Raw genomic sequence first — 23,986 nt, 5'->3', positions numbered from 1 at the left:
AGTCTTCCTAGTGTGGAGAGACTCCGCATGATCCCTCGACATATCTCGACGAATTATGTGAGGGAAAAACTGAAGAAATGCTACCATAACTAATTTCTACGCTCCCTTGTTCACTAAAGAGCGACAATCCTATTGAGGAAACATCTTCTTATGTGCTTATTCATTTTTGAAAGAGAGAAATAATTTCCTCTCCTAAGCTTCTTCGTAAAGACCAGATAATGTCCCTTCATGGGCCTCCAAATATAATAACTCGAGGAGCTGCGGCCGAAGAAGTATCTTGTCTACATGTCCGCCCAAGAAGTAGAGATTGATGGTGTAGTCTCCGACAGGGGCCTTAATTGCGAACATCTGTTGAAGTATGGGGTTGGTTTTTTCAAGAAACTTTTGCAATTTTCAGTTTTCTACTAAATGGTTCTCTTAGAGAGATCATATCCAACAATGGCTAATTCATCCAGCGAAGTCACGGATTTGATCACTATTTACAGAAGATAATACACTTATTTGAAACATTCAATAAACAATCTGGTAAACTTCCTCAATTTTGACGTTTTTCGCCAGGACCCAGAAAACACAATGGAGGAGTTTTTTGTGGGATCAAAACGTGCAATTCTTTCATTATTGAAGGGAGTTGAAGTAGTCACTTGTCAAGTCTGAATCAAAAGCAAAAACTTATGCATTGCTTCCATATACATTCCACAGTAGCCTTTCAGACAGCACCGAAACCCTGCTCGCACCTCAGCTGGTTTTAGAAGACTTCAATTCTCCCGGTATGGTATGGGGTTGTCTTTGCGATGATAACCTTTCTGCATGACCAGCTGAAAAAGGCGATTATTGGCACCGGTTCATCGACGGATTAACGAGAGAAACATTGTTTCGTCTGGTAGTTAGGCCATCCGTTATGTATTCGATTCAAGCTTTGATCGGAATGCACGGAACCATGAAAGGCAGCAGCATTCTATTCGAATCCACATTCGAACAAAAGACGTTCTGCGATGAAAGGATGATACTGTATACAAATGTAATGATTATTCGTTAAACACACACATTTATCTGACAACAAAGATGCTCGTGCTGAGCATTTTAGTGAGCATATCACTGTAACGTTCATCAGATGCATATCTCCGGCATATATGGATCGTGGAGAACGGTCCCTGTGCTCGTGTTGGCTGTTATTGTGACATTAAACATGTTGTCTGGTCGTGTGTCGTGTTCTAGCACCAGATCTCCGTTCGGCCTCGTTCCAGTGCGAGATGTACTGCTAATCCTCGATCTCCTTAATAAGTCTCTCATATACATATGTTTAAATACGATAAATAGCCAAATTTAGTTATCTCTTCACTTTTGGTTAATTTACTAACAGCTACCTGGAAAATGTGGTCCCATAAGAGTTCCCAGTAGATCCATAGAGGACAAGTCGACGATTCGGTTCATGATGTCCTGACAGTGACCTTCCGTTTGTTAAAAAGCTGCAAGTTTGATTTCTTCTTTTCCCTATCATTGTTGTTCACCTTCCCTGATACAGTCTATATCTCGTCTTTTAAAATATTTCTAGCTGCTTCCTTCAGTCTGAAAACCTTATTTAATATTTTTTGGTTAAGGGGAGCTTCTGGTATAAAGCGCTCAAACCGAAGGTTATTTTGTTTTATGATGTTGAAGGCAAGGCAACAATGGATCTTTTATGTAATATCAAGATCTATTTATACATTCATTGTGCACGAAAAAACAATATTTTCAGTTACGCTGAGCCTTACATCCAAGAGTAGACGTCCAACCATTTCCACGTCGAACTCTTGATAAAATTGTCTGACACAGAAAATTCAATAAGAATTAGGCTTATAGTTACTCGATGAACCAAGAAAAACAATGTAAAAAAATTCAAGTTTCGGAAAATGGCTCCATGAAAACTAAAAAATCTCATATTTTACTGAAAAATTCGCTAATATTTTTCTTCAAAATCATAGAGAAATTTTTTTTTATTCGATTTTCTGTGGTTCATCGACAGGCTACACATATTGAAATTTTTTTTATTCGAAACCGCTGTAGAAAATGACCCATACGTTATTTTCTCTTGAAAATTTGGGTATAAGTGGTTCAGAATGTATTGTTTACAGTATATTTTTATTGCTGTCAGTTTTTCAAAAATTGTTGCTAATAGATTGCAATCTGCGTGTGTTATAGCAAATACGCGCGAGGAATGCATGGCTGTTTAAGACAAAAGAAGTTCAGCGTAGCCACCGATATTGCGGGAGACTATTTTAAAAGTTCAATACTAACAATTAAGCGGATAAAAAAGAATTCGTTTTTTGGCCCTCTACACCAGACGTCCCCCTTAAGCGAATTGCTTTCGATTAACTCACAACTTCGATCTATTTTTCCCCGTTGGATGCCACCAGAAAGTCTTAAATAAGGTAGCATAAAGGTTTGTGTATTGGGCCAGAGTCCCAAGGGTTGCATGTTCGAGTATTGTCTCTGGAGGATTTTTTTCACATAAATGCTATAAAAACGTGGATGACCCTAAGGGTTAAATCTATTTAAACAGGCATCTATGAGAAGGTCCATAATAAACAAAAATGAATCATAAAGTTGCTAAATACTCCATAAAATGGAACAGAAAATTCCTGAAATTGTCTTGTATCCATAGAAAACATTTCAACACACACAAAACAAATCCAGAAAATAACATGAATGCTTAACTTATCAACCCACATACCGGTAGATTGTAACATCTCTTTCAAACCCCTTTTCTCTTCCCACCCCGCCAACCAGCAATGAGCGGTAACGTCGGTCTCGCCATCACCCAGGTGTTCAATCTGATCTTCATGTGCCAGTGGGGCATGCGGCAAACGGCCGAGCTGGAGAATCAGATGACCTCGGTCGAACGGGTCGTCGAGTATGCCGAGGTTGAGCCGGAACCACCGCTGGAAACGGTGGATCCGCTGAGAAAACCGGCCGATAATTGGCCCGCCCAGGGGGCTATCAAGTTCGAGTACTTCTCGCTCCGGTACTCGCCGGATAGCGAGCCGGTGCTGAAGGATCTGAATCTGGCAATCGAGGCGAAGGAGAAGATCGGCATAGTGGGAAGGACGGGAGCTGGCAAATCGTCCATCATTCAGGCACTGTTCCGATTGGCCGTCAACGAGGGACTGATCAAGGTGGATGGCGTAGACATTGGAGTGCTGGGGCTGCATGATCTACGGAAGAAGATTTCCATCATTCCGCAGGATCCGGTTCTGTTTTCCGGGCGAGTGCGCGAGAACTTGGATCCATTCGGACAGCACAGCGATGAGGATATGTGGCGGGCACTGGAACAAGTGGAACTGCGCGATTCGGTTCAACGGATGGATGGAGGACTAGACGGAAAGATGTCGGACGGGGGCTCCAATTTCAGTATGGGTCAAAGGCAACTGGTCTGTTTAGCGAGAGCCATTCTCCGAAACAACAAAATTTTAATTTTGGACGAGGCCACTGCCAATGTCGATCCGGAGTGAGTCTTGAACTAAGAACTTGTGTTCATAAATTAAACATTCTCTCTTTCTTTTTATATTAGAACGGACAAACTAATACAAAAAACAATCCGGGTCCAGTTCGGCGACTGCACCGTACTGACGATCGCGCATCGTTTGCACACGGTCATGGACAGCGACCGGGTGCTGGTGATGGATGCCGGCAGGGCGGTAGAATTCGGACATCCGCACGAACTCCTACGACAGTCCAACGGGTTTCTACGAAAGCTGGTCAATCAGACGGGAGAGACGACTGCTGCTCAGTTGACAGCTGTAGCGGAGCGTAACTTCCGGAAGCGCTGCACGGCCGACAGCTAGTTGTCGATTCCGGTTCCGATTACGGGTAGCAGCAAGATAATACCAAAGAATGTGACAGGGAGCGCAATGTTTGATTTGTAATATTCGTGTACTTAGGGCGATAAGATGCTTAGCTAGATTAAGTAAGATTCATATTGTACAAACTGAACGATTCCAATTATTCCACTTTTCTACTGCATGTACAATTTGATACGAATATAGCAATAAAATTAGCTTTTTTGCACGATGAGAAGTCTTATAAAGCGGGGAACCAGTTTCGGCTTTTTTGATCAGATTTGAACTAGCACGTAGCTCTGACTTCTGTGATAACGATTATGCCATCCGAGGAGATACGTCGGCTACGAGGAATGATTTGATTGATTGCATGGTTTAGTAGTGGGGCTGCTGTTGAAGACTTAAGAATTGTAAGTATTCGAAATTTCTAAACAAATATAATTATGTGAAAGATAAAGTGGCAGAAATTTTGACGGGAATTGGTAAGTAAATCGATCACGGCGAAAAACTGATGCTATGATTCAAAGAAAAAAAAATTTGACAAGGAATCAAGGACTGAACAACAGGCGATCTATCTTCACGATTTAAAGGATTTCTCGAACACGCTCAACTCTTTTTAAACACGAGCAAGCTTGTCGTATACGATGTATTTGTACAGATAAGCCAGCTGTTCCCATTTGAACACTTTAGCTAAGTCAGCGTTTACTATCTTCATTTTCGTGGGCTCAAATGGTAGGACAAAAATTTGTCCGCTTTTTAAACTTCTGGGTCTTCAGGAGGTCGCCGAGCTGCTCACTTCTAACCTCAAACTTCTTATCTCTCACCCCTCAACTATTACCCTCACTTCACATCATATCTCTCACTTCTTACCTCTCATATTGTTCTCCTCAGATTTGTCATTGCTCTCTTTTTCAGTATTTCAAATTGCGTCGCTCACATCGCATTTCGCAAATTTCTTCTTTTGCCTCTTACCTCTCTTGCTGCATTTCTCATGTATGTGGTAAGACGTATCACTTTGAACTTCTAATCTCTCATATCTTTTTTACATGTTACCGCTCGCTTTCAACACTCAATTCCCATTGCCCGCTGACCACCTTTCTCCTATCATTTATATTGACTAACTCAGCATTCATCTCTCATTACACACTTCTAAAGTCCGTCCTTACAATATATTTCCTAGCTTCACATGTCACTTACTACTCGTAGGGTACCCTAGAAATTCTAGGTTGAGAATCCTTGATTTCGGTGATCAAGGATCATTGAGGTTCAGGATCAACGATCCTTTTGTTTCTAAATCCCCACTACATATACCCGCCCGGCAGCATCAGTCTTCGACATACCGGGTGAGCCCAATGCAGTGGTGTAGTTAATTTTAAAAAGGAAGAGGGGTAGCCAAGGGCTAAAGCCTTGTGCTCCAAGATCGACGACTTTTTAATTTCAAGATCTAGATCCTTGGGGCCCATGATCTAGGATTAATTAGTTTTGGGATCAAGGCTCGTTGAGTTGCAAAATAAAATATTTTTTCAATTCCTTGGATTAAGAGCCCGTCAATTCCAAGATGAAGGGTCCTTGAGTCCGATTCCAGGATTAACTCAATGGTGGAAAGCCTTATCAATTAAGTGACGTACATTATTGATTTGACGCAATTTGGAAGTCTGAGATGGTGGCAACCAACAGTATGAATGTCATGGGAGTGGTCAGTAGATGACAAAAATGGATGATTCATGCCATTATGAAATTCAAAATTTAAAATTACTTCAATTGGCTGGGGCCAACTGTTTAACCGGAAGTCGCCTTCTTGGATTTCAAATTCGCTATTGGTCTACATTTCCGTCATCTATTACATTTAAGGAGTTACACTGTCAAATTTAAAAAAAATCGAATTTGTACTTTTGTATACCCTGAGCATGCTAAAACTGAGACCGCCCAAAACAAGGTTTTTGAGCTGGCCGGAAGTGTAGCTCGAACAAATCAGTTGCAATGAAAAAACGTCTTTTTGGGTGTTTGTTCCTAAACCTCCATAGCAAAATATTGAAAATTAAACAAGTGACAGTGAATCTCCGGAAGCACCTCGAAAAAATGCAGTGTACATGACTCAAAATCTACTGAACAAATCGTTTTGAAATTTTACACAGTCCTTTACATCATTTCACATATGACTAAGAAAGCTTTTTACAAAATTATTATTGTTATTACTATGTTTAGTATAAGATTTAAGTCGATCTATTTAGCTAAAATCGGCTTTTTGGCTTCAAATTGCTACGAAATTTCAGAAATTGAAAAAAGAAAAACTTCCGTGGCTATCTGGGGAATCATGTATACAAATACTGCGCAAAATTTCAAACTATTGGTCCAGTAGATTTTGAATTAAAACAAGTTCTTTCAAGACCCACCTGAAAATATTGTTCAAATGTTGGAATCTAATATGGAATGAATGTATTACCAAAACAAACTTTTAAAAAATGTGTCTTCTAATGAACTTCTCCCTTACACCACACAAACGGCGTCAGACTTCGATTTCCGTCATCTACTCGTCAACCACACTCTGGAAATACCCATGTCGATACACACAAAAAACGATCACGTCGATTTCAGCAAAATTTTACCGAAATTTCATCAGTTGACAGACATAGCAATGACAAAAATGTTGTCAAGTTTCGAGTTCGCTGGCTTTCATCAACTTAAACAGAACATCTTTTTTGCTTGACTAAGAGTTTGCTAAGAAACACAAATCATGTCTCCGTCTTTGGAGCTAGTGTCGGATTCTGATGAGACGAAGTTAAAACGCAAATTCTATAACTAATTTAGCTGTCAATTTGACAATTTCAAATGCTGAATTTTCAGTAAAATAAATCTGTCAAGTGGGATAAATTCAAATTGCTGAGCTTTCGGCATCTTGGATTGCTGAAACTTTCAGCTGATGAAAATTCAGCAAAATTTCACTGACATTTGGAAAAAAATATGAAAAGCTATAAGCTCAACCGGAATTAGGAAATCGGTATACTTTGTGCAATAAACCTTTAAGAAATATAAAGAAACAAAACATGTTATTTATTACGCTTAGATCCAAAATCCTGTACTTCAAGGAGTTTTTAGTTATTTGAATGAACGTCAATGGAACAAACAATCCCATTCCGCTTAGAACTATAATTCTCCGTGAGTGCTCCACGTATCGCATCCATAAATGACTAGTTACGCGCGTAGATCTTGAGACCTTTACACCAAGGAGATTTTAGATTACTTGAGAGAATATAACGTATCCATTTACTTGTTAAATTCTTTCACAAAAACTCAGTAAACTGAAACCTCCCTTTACGAGTCACATCTATTTTCGGAAAAGTTCTCTTGACATTTTAATAAAAATTTTAATGAAAATGGCAAGATAACTTTTTACGGACTAGATTTAGTTCGTAAAGGGAGGTTCCAGTTCACTGAGTTTTCGAGAGGAAAGTCTATTATAAATTCAGACGGACGGTTTCTACCCTCTTTTTTCCTGTTTTTTATAATCTGTGTTTTGTTTATTTTCTACATTCTGTCCTCGACCTTCCGTTTTCTTTCTTTTAATAATCTACCTTCTGTTTTCTGGTCTATCGTCTTCCGTCTCCTGCCTCTGTCTGCTGTGTCATTCTAAAAAATCTAAAATATCGCCTTTGTACCGAAACTATGTAAGGTTTGCTAGCTTTAACTCCAGCCGATTCAGGAACGCCTACTAATAATTTCATATGTGTGCGATAAAAGTAGTCTATTGAAAATTGGTAAAATTGAAGTTCTCAAAAAAAAAGCAAAAAATTTACATCAACGAGGCAGCTATTTCAGGCAGAGCCGTCAATAGGAAGCACCTAAGTGGCTCAATTAAACCTCAAAATTTATAAATAGAGGTGCCACGAGTCTGTTTCAATCAGCTGTTGCTCTTATGCCAAACGACCAACATCATGGCTACGTCTGGACGCTACAATTAGCGGTAGACGCTACGGATGGTAGCGGTGGCATTAACTCGCACGCAGCTAAACCGAAATGAATTTTTCCGGTGCCAGCACGCTGTCACCGGATGATTTGCAAAATAGGTAGGATGAAAGTTTGCGTTTGAAAACGAAAATTTATTTTTACGCTTGTTGGTGCGTTGGATTGACGATGTCTTCGGCGGTTTCTAGGTACGTAGGATAATGAGCCAATCAACACACGTTCTATATTTCGGATATATGTGATACGTTTATCACTAAGGCATATGAAAACATGCCATTGCAGTTGTTTCTAAAGCACGGGCGGTTTTTATCACTGGTTTGCATTATTGTTATTTTACCGACGGTTCTTACGGTAAAGAGAAACAAGTCTGTCTTTGCCGTGAGACATGTTGGTAGATTTGAGCGATTCGTTGTAATTCTGCCTAAGCTCGACTCCTGCCAGCAGAAGACAAAACATTAGTCCGTAAGACTTTAAGCCTGTTTCTAATCACCCTGCCACTTCTAGTTTTCCGATCTGACTGTGGCTCTAAATTTTCATGACTTTCCCTACTCACTAATCTCTAACTAATTGAATGTCGTTTAAATGTAAACGAAAACCAAACCGAAATACTGGGGATGTAATTGTTTCAGTTCTGGTTCACTTCGAAATACCTATATAAAATAAAACGCTGCAGAACATGTACTAAGTTCGTTTTTTTTGTGTTTCAAAGTGAAGCCGTTTTAATAATCACATATTTAATCATTTTATTTGTTTGGTCATCTCCTTCTTTCTTTGAATTCTGTATTTTATTTTCTGTCATCCAGTTTTTGTTTTAAATCTATAAGTAAATATTTAATTTGATTGACATTGAAATAACACAACGAAGTTAAACGGGTGTGTGCATCAGCAAAGCTGACATGGGAATCAAAACCAAAACCTTGATGCTAAACAAATGTCAAACCCATCACACTGTGTCCATTTGTTATCATCGAGAAAAAACCTGTTTAGATTAGATATCTACGGCATCTCTTCTTATCAAAACGGCAAATTGTTTCACTTGGATGCACTTTAGCACCACATACCGACATATGCTTGGTTGCAAAAGTTGATCTCATTTCACGCTTTCGGTTCAACTCGACTCGACTCAACACCCATCTGGTATCCGATTCTCATTAATTGCAAACCTTTCCACCCCGCAGTCGTTGCGATGCTGTGCGGCACTTCGCTACAACGCAGAGAAAGTCCATAAAATGCAACCACCACCACAATGGATTTCAACAAAACAACCTCCCGCCCGGTGCATCCGTACGCCCAGGCGAACCTCTTCAGCAAGTACTTTTTCTGGTAAGTCGCACAGATCCACTTACGGGATTGTTATACTACTTCCGCATCATTTTCATTGTTGACTTTTATTTTCCTGCTTTCCCTCCCCCCTTGGCATCCAGGTGGCTGTTTGGATTATTACGAACCGGGCTGCGAAGGCAGATTTCCACCGAGGATATCTACGAGACGCTGCCGGTTCATCGAAGCGAACGAATAGGAAAACGATTTGCGGAATGCTGGTGGAAACTGCAATTGCAGCATTGCTCCTACCGGAAATGGCTACCGCCTGAGCCGTCGTCGCCCGATGTATTACCACGCCAGCAAAAACCTTGGAAACTGCTCAAGGTGGTGTTGAAAATTTATGGCACAAGTGTTCTGATGTTCGGGGGAATCTACAGCTGCCTGGAATCGGCTTGCAGGTGAGGGCCTGCGGTTTTTTTTTTTCAATTGGCATTGCCAATTCCAAGCTGCTATTGATTTTTCGGTAAACATTTGGATGGATGCTTTATATTTGCTTTCTGAACGCGCGCTCTACGATGTGCCCGTAGAGTACAAAAGTCATAAAATGCAAAAGCTATCGAAACAAATATCCAAGGCGCCCTTCACAACCGTCACCATGCTCTGTCGGGTATATGTGGCCATAGTAGTGGTTTTCTATGCGAAAAGAACGGAACATAGAGCTTAAGGAAACCGGAACTTCATCGCCTTTTATGCGCACTGTTGGCGGCGTCGTTAGCTTCCCGCCACATGAACACTTTCTTCTGTTGTTGTTTGTTGCTTTTGTGTCGTCTGTGCAGTTCCCTCTTTGAAAGCCACTCTACAAGAAAACACGCATATAGGTTCACCACGTGTGGATGCATTAGCACAGCATCAACATTGTTCGCGGTTCGTTGGTGAGATGTTTTGCACACTTCAGTAGAGTAGGTGAGAATCCCGAGAGTATCGACCTATAGCCCCTTAGTGACGTGGTCGGAATGCAGCGTGTTGGTAGAGAAGACAAAACTGGTTGAAAGGTTTTACAGGAATGTTGTTGCTTTTTCATCGGCATCTTCCGGTATGATTGTTCTAAGCTCCTGAACGATGCTGTCTTTTCCCGGTTGGGTAAGGTTTTTTGCTGTATCGGAGCAGGCAGGGGTTTTTACATTGGCTTCGTTTGTTCGTTCTCTTAACTCTGTGTACTGGAAGTAAAACTTTTGACACTGTTGTTGAATCGTGAAATGCTTTGACTAATGCTGATTTCGGTTTTAGATCAGAGTCGCCCTAGTTTCGCTCTAATATTTACAAAATCCATACAAAAGTGACAGCTCAGAGCGAACCTAGAGCGACTCGGTTCTAAAAACGAAATCAGCATAAGTAATCGTTGAAATTAATCATAATAATAATAAGCACATACTAACTGGGTTCGTTTTGGTTGTAGGTAGAAGTTTTTCCGGAGTAGTAAAAACTATGGCACTGGGGTCGATTAAATATTATCACAAGTAGGGTAATTTGGAATAGTTATTCTTCTGTCGGCGCTTTCACCTTACTTATAATGAAGTAGAAGGAACGTGAACAAAATACTAAGAATCTCCGTCGTGCGTTTAAAAATGCCTCTGCTTCACTAGTCAGCTTTTCAATGTTTGTATATTTTTGCAAAAAAAAACTGATGACTTCAATACTATGAAAAAGAACCTAGTCATGTATAATAGGAAAAAGGTAGTGTTTTCGGATGATGCTACCACCACATTTCGTATATGGTGGAACTGGAGACATATGACTTCCACATCACTGAATCACTTTTTATCTTTAAATACACACTATACATTTTACGACCAGAAGGACGAACTACGCAAGATTTAAAATCAACCACACCGGTGTCGACTTAAAATTTAAGCACTTGTTGCTTTTGAGTTGAAGCTATTGATCAAAAACAACTCAACTTATATATCCGGACAATTAGGTTAGGTTTCCAGCAAAACGCGTTTAAAGTTTTCAGTGCGCTCGGGGTATGCATAGGAGGTTGTGCTGTTAACTGTCAAAAGAGGTTAGATCAATGGCGTGGCTACCGATACGAGTTTCTATTTCGCGGATTTGCTGATGCACGGTGTTGACTGTTTTAGGACCCCATTCTTCAGTCGGTGAAGATACTGGACTGCGAACGATTGCATTCAGCATCGGTGGCAGCTAACAGGAATAGATCCTATATCAACTCAGACCCGTATTGGACGACCTTTGCCGGGTCTGCTTTACCCAACCATCTCCCATTTTGCTTTGACTGGCTGTTCGCCTTCTTGTGTCGTAGATCATGAACCGCAGGTATGCAATTGGAACACACAGCACCTCATTGAGCATGGGCATGAGCATGATGACCATACAATTCGTAGTTGCTACTCCGTGATTGACCAGAACAAGCGAAATTGCACAGAGAATCAACGAATGGGGCCTGGGAGTAACTTTCCATTCTCAATGTGCACGTTTCGAGAGTTCAACATTTTGAAGTGTCAATAACGGCGCCGACCACGTCCTTACAGTCATCGGGGAAGGGAAGAAACGATAGTGTAACAACCGTTGTTATGGAGACCGTGTATACCTCTGCATCTCCACGGTGCCACGGGAAGGTGATTTTGTTAGAGGGATGGGATAGTTACATAAATCGGGATTCACCTATGATCTACGCAACTCTCATAAATGTTATCATGTGTTAATTTATCTGGGCAGCCGGCTGCCGAGAATTTTTAAAAGATTTATCGTTTGTTTTATTATTTGGAAACTCGGTGTGAAATGTGCAATTCAAACTCCGGACAGCCGGGCGTCGGGAGTGTTGGTTATATTTGATTGGACAATATTTTTAGAAGATAGGAGACCGGCAAAGCTCATCAATTCTAGAACAATAAAGTAGAATGTCATGCAGTTGTCTTTACTGGCTCGAGATATTCATTGTAATAGAATTAATAATACTTCGTTGAATCTCACTATTCTGGTATCTTAGTGTGATTATCGTGATCCAAACGTGTTAATTATATGCTTTCTCCGTAAAAGAATTTATATCATGCCGACTCTTTTGCTACCAATATCCGCGCGCGACAAGTAAGTTTTCTCTAAACAGATTGACGAAAACCCCCATAAAACTTTCAAGCACATTGGTCCGAGTAGCTATACTCGATTTATTAGGCTTAAAATTGGACCAGTTGTTCCTGATTGAACTAAAAATCGTATTAAATAGCTACGCATTGGTTTGCTAAACGAAACGACGTTTTGATCTCGCTATGTTTTTCATCAACAAACAGGACTTCTATATTTCCAGAATGCCGCTCGTGATCTAGTTGCGAACACAAGTACACACTACACTTTTACATCTATCTGGCGTCTAAGTTGGTCTGCTACGGTACTGATGAGAGGAAATCAAAACGCGAATTCCTCGATTTCCAAAAATGTGCATTTTTCAAAATGCCATCTTTTTGGATATTTTTTGTTGGGCGTGGAATCAAGATCTCCGGCACATTGACTCTTTTGTCACAAAATTATCCACTTTTCTGTTTGAAAATGGCCAACCCGACGATTCGTGTTGGACGAATTTGAGTTTTCATTTGGCTTCTGAGTAACTTAATAGTGAACGAGTGACACGCAGAAACGTGCAAAAATATCTCAGAAGGTAGAAAACCATCGATTTAAAATTACCACCCATGCACAATCTACAGCTGGCGAAGGGCCATTATTCAAACAATTAAATGCCAATTTGCATGTGCACAAAAGCTCAACGCAATCCAATCAAATCAGTCAGTGGCAACAAAAATATACAAAGCCAGTCCCTTTTCTGATACCCATCGCTATCACGCTCGCCCCACAATAACCGATTTAAATTCAACCCTCTAACCACCAATTTCACAATCGTTCCATTCCGACAGAATTATTCAACCGTTTCTACTGGGCCAATTGATCCTGTACTTCGATCAGTTCCGGTTGCCGACGACTAGCGACGAGGTAGCAGGCGAGAATAATGGTACCCCAACAGCGATACCGCCAACCACAGCTTACCTGTATGCAGCTGGAATTCTGCTCAGTGTGCTGCTCCCGTCGGCCATTTTTCACCTGTACCAACTGTTTCTGCTCCAGGTCGGGATGAAAATTCGCATCGGATGCTGTGCGCTTATCTATCGGAAGGTAATTTTCTGCCCTCGTGCGAAAACACCATTAAACGGTGTGAGATAATATTATGGATGATATCTGACGTTTAAACGTGGACACCCCTGTTAGTTTTTCAAGCCTAACAGCCTAACATCTGCTTTTGTAAATATCAAAATTAAAAGTCGAAAATAAGCCTCCTGGGTCTCGCTTTTTTACACTAACACTTCCAGAAGTGGTTTTTTGCCTCAAAATTTGCCGTGTAAGAGATTTGTTTTCCTCCAAATTAATCTGTATGAGTAAAGATTTTTAGTTGAGTTGTTTGTTTTGAAGCTTAAGTTTGCAGGACAATAAATTGTTTACACTACGATTTTGGGCCACTTCTGCGCACAATGCTGTAGAATGTAATGTTTTGACAGTTTCGATATGTCAATAGCTCATATAGAGTACTTGACAATCTGTAACTCCCTAGTGTGTTCAACGATTTGTTTTCCTCTACCTGTCATAATTTCTGATAGGTGGAGGAAAACGAATCGAAAAAAAAGCTTTTCGGTCAGATTATTTGCATGGTGGATCCAACCCAACCGGTATTGTAGTTTTCGGAATAAGTTTCACAGTGACACAAAGGATTTAAACACCATTATAAATAGTTTGGGCAAGCGATTTCAAATGTTTCAATTGACAGTTGACAGTTTTACATATGACAGCTGGAGAAAAACAAACCCCCAAGTAGTGTGAGTGAAATCATTTGCATAGACGCACACGATACATAACACAAACATTATTTCAAAACGCGGAGGAAAATAATACACAAAGATAGCAAAAACAAATGGGATTGTTTTCAACGAAGAAATAGCATTAGTGTTTGTGAGACCGGTCGGCAAGAACACACACGGTTAACATTAAAAATTCGAAAACAAATTATCAAAAAGAAAAACGCAAACACGGGCCGATACTTGTGTCCAGCACTCCCTATATTTATTTATTATATCACGTGCTCATTTGTCTATTATTTTAACTTTCTAATGCCTGTGCTGGAACAGAGCACAATTTGTGGTTCTTCAAGAAGAAATCTTTTCCTAATTTCGCTACGAACGCGGAATGTTTGTATTTTTGCATCGCTTTTAACGATCGAAAGTAAACAACAGAACGCAGCCAACAAAATGGCAGCGTATTTTAAGTGCGTTACTTCGATCCGTTCTACAAGCCACAGTAATGTTAAACCTAACGAATAACGTACGTGCATCCCTTTGTATTCCGATGATCACGTAAGTTCGAAATATTCCAGGTCACGTTTTATAACGTTAGTGTCGGTCAGTATCATTATCGTGTGTGAGTTGGTGAGTCCGGCGATTTTGCTAGATATAGGGACCTATTCTCACAGTCGCGTCACCTAGAAGAAAATTTCCTTCTAGTCACTAAGTCACGTTACTGTGAGAATAGGGCCCATGAATAAACACAGCTCTCGGCAAACGTACCATTAAGGCGTAAAAACCAACTGCCATTTTGAGGAGAAATACCAGTCTACTCGCTAACAGTTAACGAAAGAGGCAACTTCTCAACGTCAACGGCAGTTATTGGCACTTACTGATTTAATCGAAATTTTAGCATTATTATTTTCCCTTCAATCACATCTTATTCAAATTTTTTCAAGCATTTACCAGATTCACCACATTCCTTCTCCTCGTATTCCCATGTACTAGATTTTCCAAATGACCACCACCCTCTCGGCGGACGGACTGAGCGGACGTGTCATCAACCTAATGTCCAACGACGCCAGCCGGTTCGACTATGCCGTGATCTTTTTCCACGATCTCTGGAAGGGTCCCGTCGAGTTGGTGATCGTTTCGGTACTAGTCTATCGACTGATCGGTCCAGCAGGTCTCATTGGAATAGGTCTGCTGCTGCTGTTCATACCCGGGCAGGGTTGGTTGGGCAAGAGAGCAGCCGGATACCAGCTGCGCGCTGCCCTCGCCAGCGATGAACGGTTCAAGTTTATGACCGAAGTGATCCGCGGAATTCAGGTCATCAAAATGTACGTGTTGGAGAAACCGTTCGAGGCGATCGTGCGGAAGTTGCGGCGTAAGGAAATTCAAGCACTTCGCGGTAGTGCGTACGTGAAATCTACACTTTTTGCGCTACGCATCATTCCGAAGATTTCGATCTTTCTTAGCCTGATCGCTTACGTGTACACCGGACACGCTCTTACGGCGATGCGTGTCTACATGCTGATATCGTTTTTCAGCGTGATTCACCATTCGATGGTGGAGTTCTGGCCGCTGGCAGTTACTTCGTGTGCCGAAGCTTGGGTTTCGTTGAAACGAATACAGGAGTTTTTGCTGGAGGAAGGACAGATGCAGGACATTGGCGGCTCAGTCGAAGATCCAAAGCAGTCCTCGGGTAAGATAACGCTTCAGAACGTTTCTGCTAGATGGCCGCAATCTAGTTTTGAGCTACGAGCCCTAAACTGGATCATCACCGAAGGTCAGACTTGGGCGGTTATCGGTGAAGTCGGTTCCGGAAAATCGACTCTTCTCAATCTTATGATGAAGGAGCTGCTCCCGTTGGAAGGATCAGTATTTGTTGGTGGTACGGTTAGCTACTGTTCACAGAAACCGTGGGTGTTCGAAGGAACGGTGCGAGACAATATTGTTTTCATAGAACCCTTCGATGAAGATCGTTACAACGAAGTGGTAAGGGTTTGTGCGCTTAGAAGAGATTTTCAACTGTGGCCAAGTGGCGATCTTACCATTGTTGGAGAACGAGGAGTTAGCTTGAGTGGAGGACAGAAAGCTAGGGTTAATCTAGCTAGGGCGATCTATCGAAAGGCGAACATTTATCTGCTGGACGATCCTCTGTCAGCGGTGGATGCTCACGTAGGGAAGTTGATCTACAAAGACTGTGTTCAGGGGTTCCTGAAGAAAGAGGTCTGCGTTCTGGTAACTCATCAGTTGCAGTGTTTAAGAGGATTGAACAACATTCTGATCATGAGGGGAGGTCACATTGAAGGTAGTGGATCGTATGAGCAGTTGCACAATCACTTCGTTGATTTGGGATTCAGTGAAATTGCTCAAGAGGTTTCAAGTGACCAATTTACAGACGAGAATAGTTTTCTGGCTTCACAGCAGCAGAGCAAAGTCGAAGAACTTCAGCTGGACGGGAATGTAGGTTTCAAGGTGTACCTAGACTTCCTTACGTCTGTGAAGAGCGGTATATTCATAGCGTGTGTAGGCTTGCTTCTACTAACTTGGCAGATATCTTCCACGGGAACTGATTACTTCGTGTTTCTATGGTAAGCTAATAGTGTAAGCTTCTTATTTAGTAAACGTAAACCACGACATATTTCTAGGGTCACGTGGGAAGAAAACTTCTCGCAAACGGCAACGTCATGGACCACAGAACATCACGTGTTTGTCTACACGGGACTCATTATTCTGAACCTTCTGTTATCCGTAAACTCATTGACCTTCTTCGAGATATGCCTACGAGCGTCACTACATCTCCACACGGACTTATATCGGGGTATCTCCCGTGCCACAATGTACTTCTTTAACACCAACTCATCCGGTCGAATTATGAATCGTTTCTCAAAATATATTGGCCTTATCGACTCTAGTCTCCCGGTTGTGCTTATCGACAGCCTGTACGTGAGTGTTAAAAGCGTATTTTTCCGGGGATCTTAAGAAAACCTACGATGTAGTTCTTTCTAGAATTGGCTGGAATTATTGCGATCGTCTCGCTGGCTAACTACTGGCTATTGGTACCAACGGCCGGCATGGGTCTCATATTCTACTTGCTGCGATTCGTCTTTCTGAAGACGGCACGGAACGTCAAACGGGTGGAAGCAATCAGTGAGTCAGAGTCTGAATTATCGCTTACATGTTGATAATGGCACATTCTATTTTCAGCACGCAGCCCAGTGATTACCCATACGAACGCTACCATCGAGGGGTTGAGTACTGTTCGGGCTTTCGGCGCCGAACGTCAACTGCTGGCAGCGTTCGACGCCAAACAGGATTTGAATAGTTCAGCTTCGTTCATGTTTGGTGCCGTCACCAGAGGTTTCGCCTTCTGGTTGGATTTGATTTGCTGTCTCTACATTGGAGTGATTGTGTTTAGTTTTTTGGTTCTGGGAACAGGTGGGTTCATTTCTTTCGTACTAAATTTAACTCAACTCTTTCTTTCGAAACTAGAAATTGTCAGCGGAAATGTCGGCCTGGTAATAACCCAGGTGTTGAATCTGATCGGAATGTGTAATTGGGGCCTACGACAGACTGCCGAGCTGGAAAATCAGATGACTTCCGTGGAACGAGTGCTAGAGTACGCTAGGCTTGAACCGGAAAAGGATGTGACGGAAGACGGTCTGGAAACACATGCCAAAGATTGGCCCCAGGCTGGAACAATAGCGTTTCACGATGTGTCCCTTCGGTACGCTCCCAATGCTGAACCCGTTCTGAAAGAAATCAGCTTCAAGATTAAAGCAAAGGTTGGTCAATTTTTGCAAGTTCAAATATATAATTTAAGGATCTTCAACACCTTCCTGCTGTAGTCAATAAACTTTTCTCATTAAACCAAGCAATCGAATCAATTTTTAGTAGGTTCACTCACTCGTTGCCAATTTAAACTTTCACAGGAACGAGTGGGCATCGTTGGTCGTACCGGAACGGGCAAGTCATCAATAATTCAGGCTCTCTTTCGGCTGGTGCCAGCGGAATCGACGGGTCGCATCGAAATCGATCGCAGCAACATAGGGAGTGTTCCGTTGGACCGACTACGGGCTGCCATTTCAATTATTCCCCAGGAGCCGGTGATATTTTCCGGCACTTTGCGCAACAATCTAGACCCCTTCGGGGTGCTGGAGGATAGCCGGATTTTGAAAGCACTCGAGCAGGTAGGAGCATCAATAAGTTTGCCGAAAATAGTTTCTAAGTCTAAATCAAAGAAATATTTAAACGTTATCATTATTTATTAATGTATCCCCGGGTGGTAGGTTGAGCTGAAACACGTGGTTTCAAATTGCGCTGCCGGACTGAACACCAGGTTGGTCGAGGGAGGAGTGAATTTTAGCGTCGGCCAACGGCAGCTGATCTGCCTCGCGAGAGCCATTCTTCGCGACAGTCGGATTTTAATCATGGACGAAGCGACGGCCAGTGTGGATCCAGAGTAGGTTTATCTGTTCTTTACGTTTTGCTACTAAACTAGCAGCCACAATCTCGAATTCAGTATTTTAAATTATGATTAGTCCATTCCATTTACGGTAACAGAACCGACCGGCTGATTCAGCGCACCATAAGACAACAATTTCAGAACTGCACCATACTCACCATCGCCCACCGACTGCACACCATAATGGACAACGACCGGGTCCTGGTGATGGACGCTGGCCGTCTGGTGGAGCTCGGTAGCCCAGCGAACCTACTGCGCCAACAGGATGGCTACTTTCGGCGGTTGTTCGATGAAACCGGTATGGACGCGAGAGGATATCTAACACCGTGAGAAGGATGGGGAATCCAGATGTATTTTCGGGTATTGATTGAGGAATAAATTTAGTTTCGGTTGGGTACAAGCCGTTGCCTTCATTGTATAACCGAGATGGTAACAAATATGGAGCGCATCGGAAGTTGTTTGTCATAATCCTTAAGGATAAATCTCATATGACATTTAAATTGGAAATCAATATATTTAGCGATAACGGTACAAAACGAAAAGATGTTGTTCATGGTTGTGAAAAAAGTTTAAGAACCGATTTTATAATTTAAGTCTAGAAAAGGTCACATGTAGTGATAAAAAGAAATAGCCTGCAGTTATGCAATTATGACGACATTCTACTCCATGTTCGTATTTTTCTCCACACTACTGTGTCCATTTGACCCAACATGATATCAAATTTCAAAAACGATCTTAAATCCTGAGAGTAGAGCCGTAGCGTGGTCTTTTAGCACCCTTAACAAAGTCTTAGTTTTGCGCCCCTCTTGGGTTTACTTAGGCTTTCTTTTTCAGTTCGACCTTCAAACATGAAACACCTACCCTGTACTTCATTCATGTTTGACTGTCGTTCACTTCATGTAAACACCAGACTAAAATCTTTTACTGTAGATTCATGAAATCAGTTGACGCTCTTTACAAAATTTTTATACTGAAAAAAATTACGAAAATAAATTTTTTCGAATTGACTCCAGGATTTCGACATTTCATGGATTTCTAAAACATTTGGCATACAAAAAACAGAATCTGCATTTCCAAACTGAAATCCCATCTAAATTTAATTTTTTTTCTCTATTCAAAATTCACTTAGATACGCACAGAATTGTGATATTTTGTCTAAAGTAAACAAGTGACGTTACGGACAAGAATTGTATAGAACTAACGCGTTTACATACCCGCTCACAAAGCTGAGATCGATGGTGTAGTTATCGATTCGAGCTTGGCACGCGTGGGTGTACTGAAGGACAGAATTGGCTGTTTCAAAGACCCCTTGCTCCAGTAAGCGAGGATTTTGAATGGCAATCGCACCAGACGGGACAAAATGGTGTGTCCCTTCAAACTAGTGTCGGGTGGCCTTTGGCGAGACTGCTTTACGTCTTCTTCGACAAGGATCGTCAGCATGATCGTTTGGTTGTGTCGTACATCATGCATGCAGTAATGCACTAATTACAAGTGAATAGGTCTTTGTAGCAATTTTTTTCTCTCTTGAGAGACCATCAATATAGCAGCAAGAGGAAGCTCTGCCACAAATCTGAAGCGAAGGTGCTGTACACCGGGTCTTAGACATTTGAAAAGAAAGGAGTTTCCAACGCTTCCAGTAACACCGAAAATCTCATGTGATATTTCAATCAGAGATTCATCGTAGTGCACCATTAGACCTAGGTTAGGAACGGGCAACTTTATGATATTGTGGAGCTACTGCCGGTATCGAGGAGACCTCAATTTTCACCGCACTGACATGGAATTATTTTGTCGATGATAATTAATCTAGCTCAAAAAGCTGGCCTGCTTACTGTCCATGAGCACATTTTCGTTCCGCTTGTTTCTATTAGCGGAAAAAGTTTGCAATAATTTTCCCTATTTTTGTTGAAATTTGAAGTCTTTGTCTTGTTCGTTGTTATTTTGGACTAACAAGACCGCAGCGCAGTCTTATGGCGCCTTTGGTAGAGTCTCAGTTATGCGCCTTCTTGCTGTCTACTTTGACTTTCTTTTGCAGTTCGACTTTCGAACAATAATTTTGTGGAATGATACTCCTATCCTGACTTATTTTATGACTTAATCTCGCTTATTTTATAAAGCAGAGATTGGCCTTGGCGGGGCCAAGCTGGCCATCCGCACGCTGAAGCTCTGCCTGAGAGATTAAATATTGTTTCTGTTCTTTTAATAGTTGTTAAATATCTCGTCCATTTGTTGAGTTGGGCACTATAAGACTTTTCTGAGATCTTACTTTTCAAACGTTATTTTCCTTGTATCAAACATTTATGTCTTCTAGTCTCTTGACAAAGTTAACTTCTCTGCAATATCAATTTTCGTCTTCTACTGATCACTACCTTTCCAATGACACCCATATTGATGGTAGTTTTCAATGTTCTGTGGTAACCGGAAGCTTCCATCTTTGGTTTCAAAATGGCGTCAATCATCGGTTTTCGCCTTCTACTGACCATTATCTTTCAAATAACACCCATATTGAAGGTGATTTTCAGTGTTGTAAGGAAACCGTAAGCCGCCATCTTGGATTTCCAAATCGCGTAAATCATCAATATTCGTCTTCTACTAATTATTTCCTTTCAAATAACATCCATATTGATTATGGTTTCCAGTGTTTTAATCAATAGTTTATTACTTTAATTACGCCTGTTGATAGACAACACGACAATACTTTAAAAATGTCCGGGAGAGCAACAGCAATTTTTTTTACTTTTCCCTACAAGTAAATGGATTCCACTGTAGCCAACGACTGCACTGCGAACTGCATCGATTTTGACAGTTCGTCCTGTTCCGCGAATCATCAATGCCATGCTGAAAACGTGAATCCTCTCATAATCTCATTTACCGCTTTGATAGACAGAAGTATAATTATAGGGGTAACATAAAAACGGTTCTGCGTAATTAATTGCAAATGATGTGTCAGGAAAATGGAAATTTCCAGGAAATTATATGTGTTGAACGGGGTGGTCACCGGCATAAAGTTAAGCTACAGACTAGCAGATATAGCACTAGGACAAGGTAAAAAATATCTCGCTGTTCCGTGATGCATGAACTCGTCCACAAACTCGTACAGTACCCCATCCAATGTCACGTTGAAACTAACTCCATTCTGTGTTCCGTGTACTCTTTCATACCCGTGTTTATAGTTAGTCTGATTTGGGCATATTTTATTTTAAAATGAAACAAACGCCTCCTCCACTACTCTGAGATCAACCGATGCCGATGATGGCAGTATCAACCGCGAAGTCAAAAATTATGTGAGATTTTGAGATGAAAATTTCGTTATTTTGTGCACTAGATCTTCGTTTCCCACCTTCGAGCGCAGTGGCGAACAATATAACTATCTATCTATTTATCTATCTTCTATATATATAAAAGTCAATGTTTGTATAAATATGATTTATAGACTCCCAAACGGCTTAACCTTTTTACTGTCAAAATGTGTACATAGTAGGCATTTGTTATGGAGCGTGTTTATGTGCTATTGGTTGGGGATTGTCTGCCCGCCAGATGGCGCTTCGAAACAAATTGTGTTTTCTTTCTATTTCGTTAAAAGTCGCAGCAACGCGCGATGAGTATTAGCTAGTTTGATATATAATTTTGACCCATACAACGCCATATGAATCCACTTAATCGGTTTTATCAGAAAGCCATATTCTAGAGTTAGCTACAACGGATTACATCGTTTTACTGAATCCCACGCTGCTTTTAAATCAACAAACAGATGATAAGTGCGTAACTTGTATTCCCGAATTTTTTTTCGGGATTTGTCACGTCCGACGTTGCGTTGGACGCCCTTCTCAATACCCGCTTCGGTATTTTCCTGCGAAGGTATCAGCCAATGAGTACAGTCTGCTAAACAGAACACTGGAGAGTATGAGGATTAATCTTATACCACGATAGTTATTACACCCGTGTTTATGGCCATTTTTTAGATGGGTATATGAGTATATCTAACCTTGTACGAGGGCAATTCTTGTTCCACCCAAATCATCTCGATTACGATGCGTGTTGCTTCGAAGTGCAGTATCTTTCGACTTTTAGAAGCTCGGCCGAAATTCCATCCTTAATTAAGGCCTTACTGTTTTACGAATCTCAAATAGCCTACCGTACTCTCTCTGAATCCACATCTTGTGAATCAGCGTTTTGAAGGTTGATCATGATAGGTACCGGGACGTTTTTCTTCTCCATGTTGTGGATCGTTTTGTACAACATTTGTGCCTTGTTCTTGGCCTGCTCGCCGTACCCATATTTCTAACGCCGAAGAAACTTTTTGTCGACTACTCTCATCTCACCATGTCATTTCTTAATCTGTCGTGTAACCGCTGCATGCATTCGGCTCCTAGCTTGATTTCCTTCATTTATCGCTCTTTGGCACGTCTTACCAAACCGCTTACTTAATCTTGTCGTGAACAACACTTCTGTAGCTGTTATACTGACATCGAAAGCCTGATAAAGCACGACAGACTACAGTGAGCTGCACATGTAGCGCGAGTACCGGAAGAAAGATCAGCTAAAGTTGTCTTCAGCAGAGAACTTGTAAGTGTTTGTTGCTTTCGGAGCAGATACTGCACTCGTTGACTGTACGCAATCGAGGCAAAGTCAAGTCATCTGGAAATTTGAAAAACATTCATGAAGCGTAACACCCGGATCACCATGATGATGTTGACTTTCTCAACAGCTTTTTAAATTGACCAAACCTTCTAGTACATTGTTCTAGCTTCAGTCCCTAAACTTTCAAATCTCTTTAAAATTTTGAACAAAAATCAACATATTGCAACCACGTAGATTGTAATTGTACGCATTGCATTGGTTATATGTTTGTATAGAGGATCGTTAAACGGTATTTATACGGATTGTCAAAATTTTGTTGTACCATTTAATCCAACTGCTAATTGATTATCGTCATGTTACACGCTAGTTTTTTTATCACACCAGAAAACAAAAGTACAGCTACTCACTTGCTAAACAGTCGCAGCACCACGCAGATGATGATGAACATGACAGCCATGGCCACCAGCACGCCGATCATGGCCGGATCGATGTACTTTTCCGGTTCGATGGGTTTGTTCATGGTGGCTGAATCCATTCCGGCACGTATGGAGGTGGTGAATGTGGAGAAATGAAAAGATAAAATTCGTCAGGGTGAGTAATTCAGGAAGTAATAAAAAGTGAATGACGCTAAAAGTTTCATAACGATATCCAGTACTGGCTGGAAATGTTTGAGAATTGGGGTTTGGGTTCGCCAGGTGGGTAAGCCGGGTTTGCAGTCTCTATTTTGATGGAAAGTAAAAGGAAAAGATAATTGATTTCGTCGCACGAAGGAAGCCATCGAAACCCATTACCGATGGGTGCTTTTGAGAGAAAAACTATGAATATGGAAGTGGAATTTCCATAGTGAAATCAAGGTTATTTGCTTGCATTAACCTTATTAACCCTTCAGCAGTCGCGTCATTATCTACGTTTAGGGGACCATCTGGTGCTCTAAGACGTTTTTGATAGAATTCCATAATAATGTGCATTCAGTGCACTGCCCGAATTTCCGCAGGATTAATACACCTAGTTTGCAGACATGTTTCAGTACACAAAATTGCGCTAATATAATGTTGCCT

At 41.2% G+C, this 23,986-nt stretch overlaps 3 protein-coding genes across 6 annotated transcripts in view; 2 read left to right on the top strand and 1 right to left on the bottom strand.

Moving 5' to 3' along the window:
* The window catches only part of LOC131695476 (ATP-binding cassette sub-family C member 4-like), a 41,993-nt gene extending 37,946 nt beyond the window's left edge, over nt 1-4,047 (top strand). For all 3 annotated transcript variants that reach the window (XM_058983999.1, XM_058984001.1, XM_058984000.1), the window contains exons 12-13: nt 2,767-3,484; nt 3,548-4,047. In XM_058983999.1, coding sequence (XP_058839982.1) covers nt 2,767-3,484; nt 3,548-3,821 — 992 coding nt within the window. In that variant the 3' untranslated portion in view covers nt 3,822-4,047. The remainder of the gene's footprint in view (nt 1-2,766; nt 3,485-3,547) is intronic.
* The window catches only part of LOC131695481 (uncharacterized), a 98,994-nt gene extending 75,514 nt beyond the window's left edge, over nt 1-23,480 (bottom strand). Inside the window, exon 1 of the mRNA XM_058984010.1 lies at nt 23,336-23,480. Within this exon, the coding sequence (XP_058839993.1) occupies nt 23,336-23,463 (128 nt within the window). The 5' untranslated portion in view covers nt 23,464-23,480. The remainder of the gene's footprint in view (nt 1-23,335) is intronic.
* On the top strand, nt 4,205-18,782 carry LOC131695479 (ATP-binding cassette sub-family C member 4-like). 2 transcript variants are annotated; one of them, XM_058984009.1, is made up of 12 exons: nt 4,205-4,225; nt 8,957-9,101; nt 9,203-9,499; nt 12,965-13,220; nt 14,885-16,473; nt 16,531-16,828; nt 16,882-17,032; nt 17,090-17,320; nt 17,375-17,667; nt 17,815-18,072; nt 18,172-18,344; nt 18,446-18,782. In XM_058984009.1, the coding sequence occupies exons 2-12, from the start codon at nt 9,025-9,027 to the stop codon at nt 18,675-18,677; spliced, it is 3,855 nt and encodes a 1,284-aa protein (XP_058839992.1). In that variant the 5' UTR covers nt 4,205-4,225; nt 8,957-9,024; the 3' UTR covers nt 18,678-18,782. The 2 variants fall into 2 exon arrangements, with proteins under 2 accessions (XP_058839992.1, XP_058839991.1); XM_058984008.1 differs by lacking the exon at nt 4,205-4,225 and having other exon boundaries at nt 8,839-9,101.
* Nucleotides 23,481-23,986: the final 506 nt, after the last annotated feature.

This window comes from Topomyia yanbarensis, unplaced genomic scaffold, assembly GCF_030247195.1.
Source record: "Topomyia yanbarensis strain Yona2022 unplaced genomic scaffold, ASM3024719v1 HiC_scaffold_4, whole genome shotgun sequence".
Classification (NCBI taxonomy): Eukaryota; Metazoa; Arthropoda; class Insecta; order Diptera; family Culicidae; genus Topomyia; species Topomyia yanbarensis.
This window is presented reverse-complemented; position numbering and strand designations above follow the sequence as displayed.